Here is a 16,576-nt window from a genome sequence, read left to right as displayed (position 1 = left end):
GATTCCTCTTGGCTCCATTTCCCTTCGTGTTTCTCTCCCTCTCCCCTTCTCCATTCTACCTTCTGAACGGGGTTTAGTTTCCTTAAATCTCTTCCACAGGTAGAGGCTCTTTTCTTCTATTCATGCCTCTCATCTGTCTATTTTCTCTTGTTGCCAGTTCCCCTCCTTCGTCCATGTACCAACAACCCACCTAAACAACAACCGCCACAACGACTGTTACCACCTCACCTAATGGCAGGATGCGGCTCCAACGAGTAGCGATCCTGCTGGGAGTCTTCATTGTCGCCTGCTTCTCACTTACTCTCCTCCGTGAACGAAAACCGAAAACACCCCCGATCCCGAGTCGCCCTCAAGCCACACCCCCTACACCACTGAAACCAATCGAATACTACCACCAAGCCGCTCAGCAGAGCTCCTACCCTCCCGAAAAAACACACCCCGTCGCCCAACTGATCCACAATGCAGACCAGCAGTTCGACCAGACGCGATCGCGCCAGTCCCAGACGTTGCAGGATGCCGTGCGGGAATACCAGCGTCGCTACAATATGCACCCTCCGCCGCATTTCGACAAGTGGTTCGAGTTCGCCCAGGCTAAAGGAGTGAAGATGATTGATGAATACGATACGATTTACCACTCGCTTCTGCCGTTCTGGGCGCTGGAGCCGCGGACTGTTCGAGCGCGCGCGAGGGAGGCTCTCGGGTTTGATAACCAGATGATGGGGATTCTTATTCGCGGGGGTAAGGTTACTTTGGCAGACGGTGGTGGTGATGGGTATAAGTGGCAGCGGGAGGCTACGATTGGCATGATGAAGGGGTTCATTCAGTATCTGCCTGATATGGATCTTGTCTTCAACCTCCACGACGAGCCCCGTGTCGTTTTGCCCAGCGACGATCTCCAGCGGTTGGTCAATTCCGCCAAGGACCGTGCGATTCCTGAGTCGTTTGGGAACCGGTCTCCGGTGAATTCGTGGTCGCCTAGACCGACCGATGTGAACAAGGGTGATCGCATTGACGAAGTTCGTACGACGCGGTTCAATCGGTTCGCGCATCAGCCGACGTGGACGCACTCGAGAATATCTTGTCCCGCGAATAGTCCTGCCCGCTCGCTCGAAGAGAATCCCGTTGATAATACCACTGCCTACGCGTACGGAGAGCTTGGGTTTATCTATAATACCACAGCGGCCTCGGATATCTGCAATACGCCGTCGCTTCGCTACACCTACGGCTTCTTCGATCGGCCCAATGCCTTTGATATTGTTCACGACCTGTTCCCGGTGTTCTCGCAGAGCAAGATCTCCAGTTTCCAGGACATTGTCTATCCCAGTCCTTGGTATTGGGCGGACAAAGTTCCGTACGAAGGAAGGAAAGATTATGAGTGGGACTCAAAGCTGGACAAATTGTACTGGAGAGGATCAACGACCGGTGGGTTCTCGCGTGCGGGTGGTTGGCGACGACAGCATCGCCAGCTTTTTGTCAGTAACGCCAATGCGCTGGACACGACCAAGGCTCTATCTCGGGATGAGAACGGTGCCTGGGCGTCGAAGGAAGTTAACCGCCGCGATTACCGTGACCTATTTGATGTCAAGTTCACGTTCATCGGACAATGCGACCCCGAAGACTGCGCCGCACAAGGGGAATACTTTGACGTGGCGAAACATGCCGGTCAACAGGATGCCTGGGGATACAAGTACATAGTCGACATTGATGGAAACGCCTTTAGTGGTCGGTACTACGCGTTTTTGCAGAGTAATAGCTTGGTCGCTAAGATCGCCATCTTCCGCGAATGGCACGATGAATGGATCAAGCCGTGGGTGCATTATGTGCCGTTGGGTTTGCGGGGCGACGATTATGTCGAGACGATGCGGTTTTTCACGGCTGAGGAGGAAGGCCAGGGTGCGGCTCCCCGGATTGCACAGCAGGGTCAACGGTGGGCGAAGGATGTGTTACGAAACGAGGACTTTGAGGTTTGGTTCTTCCGGTTATTGCTAGAGTATGTCCCTCCCACCCTAAACATCTTAACGATAACAGTTGCTAACTGGTTGTTTGCAGGTATGGGAGGTTAATCGATGACAATCGCGACAAACTGGGATTTGTCCTTTAATGTGCATTTCGCAGGCGCTTCCATGTTTCTACTGGTTTTAGTTTCTCGTTTCTTCTGTGTACATATTGGTTGTTGGAGTTCGTCTAGTGTTTTATCTAAATACCCTTTTCTCAACCATGACTATCTTCAGGTGTCATTGCCTGTTGGGCTGCGTTTTATGTAACAATCCATGCAAAACGTGCCCTTGTGGACCGTGATGCCAGAACCGTTGATATCAGCGCGGCTAATCTGTGGCGGCAAAGCTGCCATGACGCCCGAAGCGCGCAAACAATGAGCTCGCCTTGTCTCATCTCCTCTTTTTCTCTGAGCTTCTACTTCGAATCAACCATTGTCAATTCTCTAATATAGACCTCTTTACTCTAAACTTGTCTTACTCTAAAATATTATACAGCGCCGCTGGTTACCACCACCATTGGTTACCTGCAACTACATCATCTGATCGCAAGAGTATGAGCAGCGTCCTCAATACCATAGCCAGCCGACTGCTGTCGGCCGCGTCTTTTGGCTATGGACTCTTCACAATGTTTCTGTATGGTTTGCTAGCGATACGACATGGTTATTTCTTCAAAGGACTGTCGGAAAAGGAGAATTTGGAGCTGCAGTTGGGTATGACGTTGCGTCCCGCTTTCACATGAAAGACAGCCATCGCTATTGCAATTGCTAAATATTGTACAGCTCGCGACCGCCTCTGGAATCTGTCCAAAGAATGGAATGATTTTACGCACCAATTCCTGACTCTCAGCAATGGTTTCCGATTCCATTACCTCTGTAATGAGGCCACGCCTGAAACGCCAAAACCCGCGACTAAACCGCTAATCATCCTCATCCACGGATTTCCTGATAGCTGGGCTGTCTGGCGAAATATCATTAGCTCCCAATCGCTCCAGGAAGCCGCTACCGTGGTGGCCGTCGACTTACCGGGCTACGGCGGAAGCGACCAATTGGAGAAATACACGGCGACAGAGGTCCTGGATAACTTGGCGAATTTTGTGGTTGGCGTGAGGGCCAGGTATGGGATTGATGGGGAGTATATTGGGGTTGGTGTGCAGAGGACGGTTATTGTGGGACATGATTGGGGGTGTGCGTTGAGTATGCGGTTGGCGAGTGAGGCGTCGGTTTTGGCGGATCGGTTTGTTTTGAGTAATGGGCCATTGGTATTCTCTACCCTTTATGATGGCTTTGAAGGTGTCAATGGCTAACAAGGATAGATCGGTTTGGCGCTCTCTAATGCCCGCCGTCTGATCAATTCGTCGATCAAGATGTTCAAGTCATCCATCTACTCACCCATCCGTTCGCGATCTACGCTGCTCAAAGCCATCAAAACCCTAAAACCAGTCCTCATCCAAACCCTCCTCTCAGGCTACATCTTCGTCATGCTACTCCCCATGGTCTTCGTTCAATACCTCGGCACAGGCCGCAATTACTGCTTCCTCCGCCTGATCCACAGAGGCTCCTACGGCAAAGACAACAAAGCCTTCACACCCCAAGACGCCGCAGAATGCATGGCCAGCACCATGGGCCCCTCACAAGCAGAATGCAACACCAAAACACCCTCGGGAGAAGAATACCCCACAACCGTGAAAAACGAACGCGCCCTCAGCAACTTCCACCACATGGCCAGCTACTACCGCGACGGCGCAGTAACGCGCCGGTGGCACAAATCCGTCGAAACAGTCGCAAACATACACACAATCTCCCAAGGAAACGAGCTCCGCCGCGCGAGCAGCGGAGCAGGTATGTTCGATGAAAGTCCCGCGGGCGTGCTCAAGGCTTCGTCGACGATTATCTGGGGTAAGAATGACCGGGCGCTGGAACCGCATTTGTGTCTTGGGGGTATTTCGGATTACATGGTTGGCAGGAGCCAGGTTGTTGAGTTGCCAAGGTCGGGTCATTTTACGCCGATTGAGAGGGAGAGTCGGGTTGTGTTGGAGAGGGTTGCGGAGTGGGCTGTGAACGGGGAGAGGGAGGATGTTGGGAAAGTTGTTGAGGGGTGTTATGAGAAGGCTGTTGTTACTGTGAGGAAGTGAGTGCATTTAGGTGAGGGATTCAGTATTGAGAATCGAGCACTTGATATTGTCTAAATAGGGCTGTCTAACATAATGCTCTTTTCCTTGCCCATTACTTGCGATGCTCAATATAGTGTTGCCTAAAAGAGAAAGAATAGCCTTAGGCCACGGTACTCCAAGATCTCAATATAAGGCGAATGTCAACCAAAACGACCTAAAACACCAACACTACTTCCAACGCCGGCAAATATGGACGACTACCGGTTCCCAGACGGTATCACCTTGGACAAATTCATCGGGAATGTAGTCACAGTCAACGGACTGGCGATTACTATCACCGATATCCTCTCTGAAAAAACTCCAGTCTGACTTCAACGAACGACTGGGAGTATTTGAAGGAATAACAGCACAAAATGAGACAGTCATCTTGAAACTACGATATCAGTAAGCCAAACTCCCAACAAATCCTACCACCATAATCAGCAGCCAGAACCAAAACCACCAACAACCCCAGACTAAGCAACAAAAAACAACCCTCCTCCCTCCGCCAAAGCCTAGCCCGTGTCTCAAAAGAGAATTTCGACGATGAACACAACGCGCTATCTGCATGCCAGGAGATCGACACCATTCCTCGTCTGTTCGCCGTTGATGAATTGGTTCAGGGGCTGTTGGACCCGTTTCCAGATGGATATTTACGTGCGATTGTGATGTCTAGGGCGCGGGGAGAAAGTGTGGTGGAGACTTTTGAGGATTTGAGCGAGAAGGACTATGGGATAATTCGTGGGCAGCTTGTTGGTGTGTTGGAGTAAGGATACGCCATATCTCTACTATTGAATGAGGTACAGAAGGGACTGATTTTGTTTTCGGGGAAACAGACACATGCGACAAAAGGGATACGTTTTCATCGATCCTCCTACTGAGCACACATTCTTCGAGAAGAGTACCTCTAAGATGTATGTCCACCTCATATCTTTCCAACCCATCTAGTCCACAAAGCAAAGCTAACTAACTGTTGAGATGTCTCGTTGGATTCTCCCGTGCCGCAGAGGATCACTGCCCCCCAGAATAGGCACGACCAATTACGGAAGATTCCATTGATGTGCTGGCTTTTGAGATGGGTTGGGGAGGGCCGTTTGGTAATTGAGGGTATGGTGAATATCTCGGTGTTTTGTTGGGCTGTTGCTTTGGTTTTTTTGATCCGTGCTTGTGTCTACGATATTACTTGGTTAAATGGAGCGGCTTGCTTGTATATGATAGCATACATTATTATTGCTCATATGGGCTCTTGGAGAATTATATCATCGTAATTCTGTTTGCCAGATATTTCCTAGCTCCTAGATATCTTCTCAGATAGAACCCACCCTTGGGGCGTCTTCAGCACTAGGTACCTTTTCGAGATACACAAAACCAAAACCGCTGTTCATACCACCCACATACTCGACTGTATCTCTGAGCCCACCCAGAAAAAAGACATGGAGAGATGCCCAGAATGGCACTTGACTATATTGTAAACCTGACGAACCGTTGACCGTAAGTGTATCGTGCTTCTGTTTTATAGAAAACGCCAAGTAATGTGTTAAAACCAGATTTTGAAGTTGCGATGACACCTAGGCAAGAATGCTTTGACTGCAGATTGAAGTATGCAGCCCTGATTTGCCATTTCCTAGTAAATGGATTGCCATTGTCGTTAGGGTGCGACAGTGTATAGGCTGCAGCCCGCGTTAGCTAAAATTGCTTCGCGAAGTCTGGACATGTGAAGTGGTTTGAATGTCTCCGGTTTACCACCAGAAGTAGGGCCAAAGGCTTTCCCAGGGCGCGCAGCGAATGAATTAGAACTATCTTATCCCCATAATTGGTATCTAGACCTTTTTATTGCTTCACTTCTGTCTGGAAGTGCCTTAAACTGAGTGAGCCTCATCGCATCTCGGGTGCTTCTGCATGGTATGGTCAGTGATTACTCCGTACAAATCGAGAAAATGGCGAAGATTTTGCTTCTGTATTCGGGAACAAAATTTGACAGTCACTGAATCCTCCATCTGCGGGCTTTGGTCCCACTTGAATGCCGTCAAATTTAGATATTGCGGGCGATGGGTCCCAGTCCACCTGGGAGGAATTCCACGGGTAGATTTTGGGCATGAAGTTTGCTTTCAGTCTCCAGCACCTTTCGGACATTGGAGGTTATAATTTTAAAGGAGGCGCTTAATGTCATACCCCAATGGCTGCCTTGGTTGCTTGCAGTGCTCTTCCAGGGTGCTTTGGGTCCTGCACCCAACTCGCCATTCTTGTTGGTTCTATAAAGTTCTGGCCGGCGAACATCTAACAGGATAACGTCAGAATAGGAGAGCATCTCCATCAGGGGTAAGTTGCTACCTACTCTATTCTTCATGCCATTGAGTTCTTTCTTCAGCAAAAAGAAATCTGCCTTATTTTCATAAGACTGTGTTGAGGCTGTTGGCCTTTGGGGCCTCTGCTGTCATCCCCTTGGAAGAGAGGTCTCCGTGACAGGAGATTGATTTGCATAACATTTATTTCTGCTTTGAACCGTCGTCAAGTAAATTTCAGAGTCAGCTGGTATTAATTCTGTGGTTTCGGCAGATACCCGAACCCCCATGTTGGCGTCTGGCACTAAGATATCAACGGAACTTACTGCCAAACCGTCAATCCATTGGTTGGTGCTCGCGCACCAGACAGAGAGCTCCTTAAAATTGTGCCTTTCAAGAATGTCCAGCGACCATTCTGGGGCCAGTGCTTCCCCTTAAGCTTTATTTCGGGGGAGACTAATATCATTAAGGGCCAGGCTCGGAAATGCTAATGACTAGCTTTGGCACAAAAGATTTCGTTGGGGGAAAAGAGGAATAAATGCCCGATCGGGCGGCTCTATATACATGCGCGCGCAGTGCGGGTAAATAGTTCCTCCGATAACCTCTCCGTCCTGACTAAACATATCGCTTATGCGACAGGCGCAGCCTGTGACATTAGCTCTGGTATTGCCACAGAACAGGCCTTGTTATTGTCCTGAGAAAAATGCAGTCGCAGTTGTTTTCCCGCTGCTCCCTTGAGCCCATTTCAGAAGAAATCTCTCCTGCGGATCACAAGATTCTACGCTGTGGTGGCACGTCATCCAGCCTTGAAAGACTTCCCTCCTGTCACGGGCTCGGAATAGAAGATAATAACGAACTGAATTCCTATCTAGACTATTGTAGCCATCAACGAGAATATCGAATCTGGGGAAGAAGAAGAAAAGGAAATCTATCTAGGCGATGAACGGTCTTTATAGGCACTTGTGTGGTGCGGCTTAAGCCCTTGTTTGCCCATATTGCTTGTATGGCATCGTTTGATATGTTGGCGCTGTTTGTCTGCCGTTGAGCCGTTGAGCCGTTGAGCCGTCACACCTCCCGGTTGCAGCAGTTGAAACAAGCATCTACAGACCTTCGTCAACAAATCAAGGAACTCGCATATGAGGCCAGCTACCTCAAGGCTGAACTGCAATGGCAAAAAGAGTCCAAGCAAGCCCTGCTATACTTCTGGGAGGAAATTTTTTGGAGTGTTTCACTAGTTGGAAGACGCCCTTATTCAAGTGACTACGAGGCTCCGTGATTCTGAGCAAAGATATATTAGTCTTTGGGGAATTTCATCGGGTGGTGGCAAAGATGGAGGAATGATCTAAAATGATTTTGATTGATATATGCTATGTACGCGTTCCCAATCAAGTGGCGCCGAGGAGGGAAAGACAATGGAGGCTCTATGCAGACAAAATATAGTGAAATGGTATATTTGAACAATACCAAATTCAACCAGCAGCTTTGACAATGAATAGATGAAATTAGATTTCTCTGCTACTTTGGTCAAGAAGCAGGTTCGACTGAAAAATCTTCCACTTACTGTTATTTCGGCCTCATCCCCCAGTCAGTGACAAACATCGGTATATTTGTCAAAGTGCCACCATTGCCGCCTACAAGTATAGAAATTTCTACCTCAAGTGGTCGTACAGTAGTTCACGAAATCAGCTTACCCCCCAAACACTCTTGGTTTGTTTCCCAACCCCTACCGTGCAACACGCCAGTCCATATTTGATTACCTTCAATATTATCCCTGCTCTCATAAGTATTGTACTCATTTGTAAGGTCACAAAACTTGTTGTATGTTACCTGTCACAGGCTGCGCCTGTCGCATAAGCGATATGATTAGTAAGGAGGACGACCCGCATGGCGTACGCGTGTATATAGAGCCGCCCGATCGGGCATTCATTCCTTTCCTCTTCAACGAAATCTCTTGTGTTATAGCTAGTCATTAGCAATCTGGGCTTAGCCTTTAACATTACAAGTACGGCGAAAAAGGAATAGAAAAAGATCAAGAGACGAAATTAACTAATCAATGACCTATCCAATGTCTCTTAACTACATGAAGGCCATGATCAAAAGATAAGCCTGAGATATTTTCGAGGCGAAAGATAAATGAATCCATTTAACAAGAAAACATTGAGATTTTGAGGTCTCAGAGCTATTTAGACCCAGACAAGAATTCTGTCAACCCTATCCTCAAGCCCCAGGTAATTCCTATGTTTGTATCATGCTATAGCTACAGTATAGCCCTCTGGCAGACCTGATGATGCAGGATCCTCCCGGATGCTGTATGTTGATAATAGCCAAGAAGGTAGGCGATCAGGTGGGTCATCTTGCTAGGCTGTGCCAAAGTGGGCAGCCAGAACCTTGTTTTTCGTGATATTTTGCTGGATATCAATGACATTGGTCGTGTTAGGTCCTTTTTTCTTATCTGGGTTCTTCTTGTTGTACTCGTCCACTGCCTTGGCAGCTGCTGAGACAAAGCCTGTTATATTGGCCTCTTTCCTCATTTTGTCCCCGTCAAATATATCCCCAAGTTTGATAACACCCTCAACTATCCCACCGAGGTTGCTAGTGAGCAAACCAGTTGCAACTTTGGTTATACTCGTGAAGACAGTGAGCAGTATAGCCCAGCCATTTGATGGATTCTGGTTCAAGGAAACCCCTGAGACATAATCCCATTGATGACCAAGATACGGAAGGCCATTTTCACAAGTGGTCCTCACTATGGTTTTGCCAGTTGCATGCCACACGTATTTGTATGCCAGTAATGCAGAGCCTTTTGCAACTTTACTGCGGACCAAGTCAAGGTGCTCTTGGCCCATTTTATTATTCGGGTCGGTGGTGACAAACTGAGTGTATAGATTTCTGTCACTGCCGTGGGTGCCGTACAGCTGTTTGGGGAAGAGGGTGACAGTGCGGTCAGTCACGTCGGCAGGACCATCCTCACGAAACCAACTATAACCTTTGTTCCTGTTGCGTTCGCCATAATCCTCAAGCAATCGGTTGGTAGTTCTCACCGCAATAAACTTGTTGGTGTCACTAGCAGTCGTTTCAATAAACCGGCCAACCCAGTGAAGGCAAGCATAATGTCCTGCGCCTTTCACTGTAATCGCTGGGTTGTCCATTTTAGGACATCGGACAGCCACAAATCGATCAAAATACCCGTCTGTCTCAGCTGGAAAGTTATACGACAATTTGAATCGATGAATTACCGTATCATAAACCGGATGTCCCTTGACAGGCATATCTAATTCAACGGTCTTGCTGTCTTTGTCGGTAATCTTTTTATAGCTGGGATTTGCGCTCACTAGAACTGGCGCCTCTCCTCCAATCGCGATTTCGAACTCAGCATGGTTTGAATGAATGTGAAACAGCCAATAGTCCTCTTTTTCTTCATTAAAACGTTCGGACTTGTCGCCGTACCGTTGTCCAAGATATAGGTGAAAAATGGAACTTTCTTCCACATCAAGATGCTTATTGTAAAGAGGAATGTCGGTTCCATCTTTACTTTGAAGTTCCACATTCATGATGTACTGGACTGTGTACGCTGCAGTCGGCATGATTTCCTTAGGATGCACAGAGGCATCCACAAAGCTGACAGGTTCGGTAGATGAGGACTCGTGGGACATTTTCAACAAAGGTGTGGTAGAAAAGAATAAAATGATGTTATTCTAGACGATTGAAGAAAATTGCAAGGAAGGCGAGAGATAGGTGATATTTTATACATATCTATTAGCTGAAATATGCCCCATCGGCAACTCCGTTTCACATACGTATGACTTGGCGTTGCATTGCAGAAGAACTAATGTAGCGGCCTATGTATTCAGCTACTGTAGATGACTATCACCTGTAACTATCAATTTTGGGATTCTGAGCGTGTTTGTACACGACAATAGCATCTTGAAGCTGATACTCAGTTTGTACGCATGTTTTAGGCATGGTGGTGGTTGATAAATGATGATTTAAAAGAGTGGTTGGCGGGCGACGCCGCAAGTATTCGTCTCGTCGGAGACCCACAACACAAACGAGACGAGTCCAATGGTGTACTCTCTAATTTCATGGACTTTTATCGTTATTGATTGTATGGGGTTAGACAGATTGCGAATTGCTGAGAGCTGAAGTGGCTTACGTCATTTGTAGATCAGTTCAGTTGGGTGGGGGAGCTGAAAATATATGTATGTATTCCATTTTAGCTCGCGTTTTGATTGCATGATCAATGGATCCATCTGATTTGTTCTCTGCCTCGATCCCACCGTGCGCGGTGGCGCCTGCTGACGCCTGCTGATCCCCTGACTTTTTCAGCTGAGACACCAGTATACCATCGTGCTTTAGGGCTCACTGAGAATTTTTATTTAGACGGAAATGCTATCCAAATGGCGGCAGTGGGAAGTGATTAAATTTCTGGCCCCGAGCTCATATGGCAAATATTGTCTGAGCAATCATTGATTAAACCCATTGATTGGATACTGGATAGTAAGGTCCAGAGGCAAAAATGACTACAGCATATTTTATCGCACTAGTAATGCTCAGCCGGTATCTCTCTAGCTAACGCATGTGGACTTCGCAAATCTAATCCCATGGGTTTCTGATATGGACGGCATCTCCAACTAGGATCCAATATTGTGTTCATCCATGAATCTGCGCCGAGCAAGAGGTGAACTGTATGTGTTGGCTACTCCAAGAGCTTACCAGTCTATCAATTCACAGGCTACTTGGCCCGTCCATGAGAGGTGCCTTCTGATTCAGGTTGTAAATTGCATTTTGAGATTCCTCCAACAAGTTACTATTTTCCTCACACAACCTAACGAGAAATGGCACTGCCCAGTCTGACAGCGACTGAAAAGTACTCAAACTGGTGAGATTCTCGCACCCAGAGCTCTCAAAGATCAAAGTCCGGTCTGTTTCTGAATGGTACAACAAATAACAATTTCCCAATTGGCTCAGCATACCTGGGATGTTGCGTTAGTTCTTACATTTCTTTCACCTCGTGGGAACTGAAAAATATATTTATATGGTATCAGAGCCACAATGAAATTGTTTCTAATGTCGGATTTCCTACCTAGGTATAAACCAGGCTTTTCCGGGACGCGATCACAGAGCTTCTAACACAAAAGGTGCAATACTACGCTGCCAGCCAGTGAAAACTAGTGGCACTCTGATATAGGTTTTCTCCTGAACTCAGGTTTCCCCATATATAGTATTGCAAATGCAAAGGAAGATTTGTTACCTTCTCACTGTTACATTGTGTTAAACTGGTCGTTCACCCGGCGGGGGTAAACTATGGTAGAAGCGTGATAGAGTGTATATGGAGGTAGTATATGTATGTAACAACTTCGGTAGTAATAGCCAGTCCCATTGGTGATTAGACTGAACGCTGGTCTCTCTAACGTTCGCCCAGCGGTCTCCCTAAGGAATGTTTTGGTGTGTGTGGATAGTTGGTTGGATTGGGTGCCTATCGGCTCAGGCTAGCTATGTCTACTGGGCAGAAAGCGAGGGCGGTCAAACACGTGACCCGGTGGGTACTAACAGAATGTCGGGGTCACGTGCCCGCTCCAGGCGGCCATATACCTAAACGGGTTACGACCGCACTATTACTACTTCGGCCTAGTGCCAGTAGACCTTCGGTGCTTGTCTAATATGTATACATGCGTTCCGCCCTATGTCCGTAACACCGAGACTGATCGTCAGTCATTCAGCTCGCCAGTCATTCAGCTCGCCATGATTCTGCATGACTGCCCCACAATTCTGCAGATTGCCCATCACTCAGCTTGCCATGATTCTCTGTGACGCCCAGCTTACGCGTAATAACTTCACTAAGTGTCCAATACAGTAGTTGCAAAAAAAAAAAAAAAAGTTGTAAATCTGTACTTGCTTGTTTTGGTTTTTTGACGTAAGTTCCAATCAATGTAACTAACTAGTTTGAGCAGCAGGCACCCAAATTCCCTGTATGCTTCCATATTTATTTATCCTAATAACATTCCTGCTCTTGCACATCCACGCGCGTTCTGTCTTATATGATACATATCTGAGCAAACATCCTCGAGAATCTTTTGTATTTTCCAAAAAAAAAAATATATATATAAATAAATAAATAAAATAAAATAAAAAACACACGTCGAGATGACGACGTACGTCCTCCCCTAAAACTTCACTTCATCTCGCCTGCCATCTATGTTAACATTAATTACCTGCAGTCGCACTAATAATCATCTCAGCGCCGTCTTTATCGGCGCCGTCAATTCTGGCAAATCAACCACCGCTGGTATGCTGGACAGTCCATGCCGCTCCATCTGCCATATAACTTGCTCACTTTCCTGATGTAGGTCACCTCTTACATAAGTGCGGCGCGATCTCCAAGAGAACCATACAGAAGTTCGAGCAGGTACGCTTCTCTTGTTTTTGAATATTTGGCATGCTTTACCAGACAAGATGATAACCACCCACAGGAAACCGCTGATCAAGGCAAGGCGTCGTTCAAGTACGCATGGGTCCTTGATAAGCTGAAGGCTGAGCGTGAGCGTGAGATTACTATTGACATTGGGATCGAGTGCTTTGAGGCTAAGAGAACTTTAATCACTGTCATTGGTAAGCAATTGTCCTAGTCTGCTGGATTATCATGTCCTAACCCACCGTGATAGACGCTCCTGGCCATCATGACTATACCAAGAACATGATCACTGGTGCCTCACAGGCCGACTTCGCTATCCTCGTCATTTCTGCTGCTACCGGCGAGTACGAGGATAGCATACATCCGAGTGGCCAAACTTGCCAGCACCTTCTACATGCGTTTACTCTAGGGGTCCGCCAGATCATTGTAGCTGTGAATAAGATGGATACTATTGGATGGAGTGAGGTTCGCTTTGATTATATTATCAAGGATATCTCCTCCCTTCTCAGAAAGGTTGGCTACAATCCTCGGACAGCGGCATTTACCCCTATTTCCGGCTACGGCGGTGACAACATGTTGGAGGAGTCTATTCACTTGAGCTGGTTCAGGGGAGGGACGAGAGAAACCAAGGACGGTGTGGTCAAGGTTAAAACCCTACTTGACGCCATTGAAAGCATCGTGCCCCCGCCCAGGGCTACTGATAAGCCTTTACGTCTACCCATCCGGGATGTTTATAATATATCCGGGATCGGTATTGTGCCGACCGGCCGTATCATCACCGGGGTTATGAAGCCTGGCATGGACCTAACATTTGCCCCAACTAACAATACTGCTCAAGTGGTGTCTATTGAAATGCATCACAAGCAGGTTGATAAGGGCACTGCGGGTGACATAGTCGGCTTTAATATTACAGATGTCTCTGGGGATATATGCCGTAGCCATATCGCTGGTGATTCTACAAATAATCCCCCGAAGCGTGTTGCTTCCTTTACCGCTCAGGTTATAGTCCTGGATCATCCCGGTCAGATTCGGGCTGGCTATACCCCTATTGTGGACTGCTATACTGCCCATATTGCCTGCGAGTTCTCAGAATTGCTGTACATGAATGACCGCCGTAATGGCAGCCACATCAAGGACTCGCCTGAATTTCTCAAGCGGGGTGATGCCGCTATGATCAAGCTCGTTCCCTCCAAACCCATGTGTATGGAGACTTTCAGCGACTGCCCCGCACTTGGACGTTTCATCATCCGTGACAAGGATCGGACTGTCGGTGTCGGTGTCGTCAGGAGCGTCGAGAATTATGTGTATTATGAGAATGAAGATGATTACGAGAGTGATGATGATTACCAGGATTAAGCTGGCGGTGCCGGCTGTGACGAGGGGGCCGACCTGCTGGTAGATTCGGACAGGGATCCAACCGCCCAAAAACTCAAAAATACACTTAAATGTTACGGTCTCTGCAGAGGTGTTTCGACTTGGCGTTGTCTACGTAGCTGAAATTATCCGCATTTGCCTGGACACCATGTTTTGTTGCTCAAGCTTAGCGATATCCCAGCCTACGTAGCACCCACAGGGGTGTAGCTGTGCGCCACACTGCTACCACGCAAATTAATTTCGTTATCTTCTAAACCTTTCCAGCATGCCCTGCATCTTCCGGGCGGATTAAAATACGTATACCCAGGCCTGCGAGGGCAATTAGCAGCTGGAAAATACCCGATGAACTTCTACACTGGCATGAAAATTTAATGCTTCTCATCATCGACCGACCGCGTGTATCTACGGTTGACAACTCCGTACCTCTAGCAAAGCAGTTTACAAAGCCACTGGACATTATACAAGAGGCTCACTCGAGGAATCAAGTTGATTGTTGGCGTCAGAATCGAGCATCCCATTTTAATATGGCAACCACGCACCATCGTCTCCAGCTCTCTGAGTCATCGCTCTCCCGCCCAGGCACCCACTCTCTCCTTATCTCAATGCCGCAATCCATATATGCCGCCAGATCTCGCTCGGAGATTGACTCAATTTCAAAACCCATCCCTAGCACCGTCTCAAAAAAGCCAGCCACAACTTGTCGGCCTACATAAAGCTCTGATACAACCCAGACTTTGCCGCCAGGTGCGAGGAACCATTGCAACGAACGAGCGAGGTTTTCATGCTGTGAATGCAGCCAGAAGCAGTCTGTGGCAATGATACGAGTAAAGGCGCTCTGGTTTTGTTGGGAGAACGAGTCCGAGAACAAACCCCATTCATGGGGGTGGGTAGAGACATGCGCGGTAGCTAATTCGGGGCGATTGCGCAGATTGTGGTCCATATTGAAGGTGATTGCCCCCCCAAGGGCGGGCGAGACAGGGTGGTCTGTAGCAACGACAGTGGCTGCCTTGGCTAGGGCGCAGATCAGCGAAGGGAGAGCGGCGCCTGATCCAACAAATGATGGGCATTAGTGGGTGACGGATGCCGTAGAAAGAAAAGATACTCACCGGCGCCTAGCTCCAATACACTTTCGCCTTCCACCTGCCATATCTCACGAGCTTCCTCCTGCTTGGGGTTTGCCTCCCCGCTGTTAGAATAAGCATCCTCCACACCCTCAGCGACTACTAAGGCTCCATTCCACAGGTAATGAGCAAATAGCTTGCGCGCCTGATTTACCTGGTCTGGTTGCCCATCTTTCTCTGTCAGTTTGATATCATTCTCCTCTAGATGTTGATCACTCAGGCTCGGGTACGTGGGCACCATGACCGTCAGATCGCCCCAGCAGGTGTTATAGAGAAGCTGCTCGCCAGGGCCGCCTAAGTATAGCCGCGGGTTATCTGGGAAGAGGTGCGTCCGAGAAGCTTCGAAAATATCCTCAAGTGACTCGTTGATCTCGGTGTTGACATCCTCATGTAGTAGATCAGGCGCTGGAACACTGCAGGCGGAGGGACGTTGGCAGGGGAGGTTCCGCAGGCGCGAACGGAGCATTGTCTTATTATCTTGGTGCTTTGTCAAGGAAGATAATGACCTGTAAAGTATTTAAAAGAGAGCCTTTTTACTTTTGGCTTAGCCGTTTTCACGTCTGACAATGGATGAAAAGGGTCTGTCCGCAGGGATTTTGGATACGACCCGGATAAAGCAACATGAGCCTGTCGGGTAGCTTACAGATCAAAGCTAGTAGTGTGTGTGTGCGCGTGTGTGTCTATTTTACGTCGGGGGCGAGTCCTTCCACAGAAGCGGTGAGGCTCTGGTCCCGGTGCGGGACATACGACGGACAGATCGGAACTGTCTGTCACCTAGCTAAACTACCATCTATCATCTAAATACAGGTAGCCCCCCGCGCGGGGGGCTGCTTGGGTTTTTCATGGCTGTCAACCAGCGAATTGTGCATATTGGTTTGGATAGAAAAGCAAGAACGCGAGCAAGAAGGATGGAGAAAAACAGGGTACACTAAGGGGAGGATGAAGGGAAGAGTCTGGAGAGAGGGATAGGGACCAGAGGTAGGTCTGGGTATCCCTGAATTTGACGGATTTTGGTGGCCTAATGTCGTCGGCAGATATCTGTATAGAAGTTGGAATCTCCCAGCCAGCCTGCAAATGCAGTGTATCCAGCCTTTGTGCGGAGGATATCAGTCACAGGCCGGTGGCCCCATGAATGTGCTGCTGCTTTGCGGCCCTCCCTGCAATGATAGAAATGGGATGGTTCCTTTCTGCGGCCGCAAGAGCATGTCAGCAGGGCGTCATCGTGTTTAAAGCGTTCATGG

At 48.1% G+C, this 16,576-nt stretch overlaps 5 protein-coding genes across 5 annotated transcripts; 3 read left to right on the top strand and 2 right to left on the bottom strand.

Annotated features, from left to right (window-relative positions):
* Positions 1 to 239: 239 nt before the first annotated feature.
* Positions 240 to 2,101, top strand: ASPGLDRAFT_138221 (putative capsule-associated protein CAP1; the record flags this gene model as incomplete). Its single annotated transcript, XM_022541595.1, has 2 exons — positions 240 to 1,990; positions 2,050 to 2,101. 2 exons carry the CDS (start codon positions 240 to 242, stop codon positions 2,099 to 2,101), a joined length of 1,803 nt encoding a protein of 600 aa, XP_022395429.1.
* Positions 2,102 to 2,550: 449 nt separating this feature from the next.
* Positions 2,551 to 4,128, top strand: ASPGLDRAFT_138283 (alpha/beta fold hydrolase; the record flags this gene model as incomplete). The annotated part of the gene is made up of 3 exons (XM_022541602.1): positions 2,551 to 2,707; positions 2,777 to 3,255; positions 3,310 to 4,128. The coding sequence occupies 3 exons, from the start codon at positions 2,551 to 2,553 to the stop codon at positions 4,126 to 4,128; spliced, it is 1,455 nt and encodes a 484-aa protein (XP_022395428.1).
* Positions 4,129 to 8,462: 4,334 nt separating this feature from the next.
* Positions 8,463 to 10,122, bottom strand: ASPGLDRAFT_53322 (uncharacterized protein). The gene has a single exon (XM_022547947.1). It carries the CDS (start codon positions 10,079 to 10,081, stop codon positions 8,786 to 8,788), a length of 1,296 nt encoding a protein of 431 aa, XP_022395427.1. The 5' UTR covers positions 10,082 to 10,122; the 3' UTR covers positions 8,463 to 8,785.
* A 2,382-nt stretch (positions 10,123 to 12,504) lies between these two features.
* On the top strand, positions 12,505 to 14,445 carry ASPGLDRAFT_182045 (uncharacterized protein). The gene is made up of 5 exons (XM_022543013.1): positions 12,505 to 12,580; positions 12,647 to 12,714; positions 12,776 to 12,834; positions 12,899 to 13,037; positions 13,091 to 14,445. Exons 1-5 carry the CDS (start codon positions 12,573 to 12,575, stop codon positions 14,194 to 14,196), a joined length of 1,380 nt encoding a protein of 459 aa, XP_022395426.1. The 5' UTR covers positions 12,505 to 12,572; the 3' UTR covers positions 14,197 to 14,445.
* A 64-nt stretch (positions 14,446 to 14,509) lies between these two features.
* On the bottom strand, positions 14,510 to 15,968 carry ASPGLDRAFT_53318 (uncharacterized protein). The gene is made up of 2 exons (XM_022547946.1): positions 15,321 to 15,968; positions 14,510 to 15,258 (listed from the first exon to the last, which is right to left on the bottom strand). Exons 1-2 carry the CDS (start codon positions 15,799 to 15,801, stop codon positions 14,714 to 14,716), a joined length of 1,026 nt encoding a protein of 341 aa, XP_022395425.1. The 5' UTR covers positions 15,802 to 15,968; the 3' UTR covers positions 14,510 to 14,713.
* Positions 15,969 to 16,576: the final 608 nt, after the last annotated feature.

Source organism: Aspergillus glaucus, assembly GCF_001890805.1.
Source record: "Aspergillus glaucus CBS 516.65 unplaced genomic scaffold ASPGLscaffold_41, whole genome shotgun sequence".
In the NCBI taxonomy this organism is placed as follows: Eukaryota; Fungi; Ascomycota; class Eurotiomycetes; order Eurotiales; family Aspergillaceae; genus Aspergillus; species Aspergillus glaucus.
The sequence above is the reverse complement of the archived record's forward strand: the minus strand, read 5'-3'. Positions and strand labels throughout refer to the sequence as shown.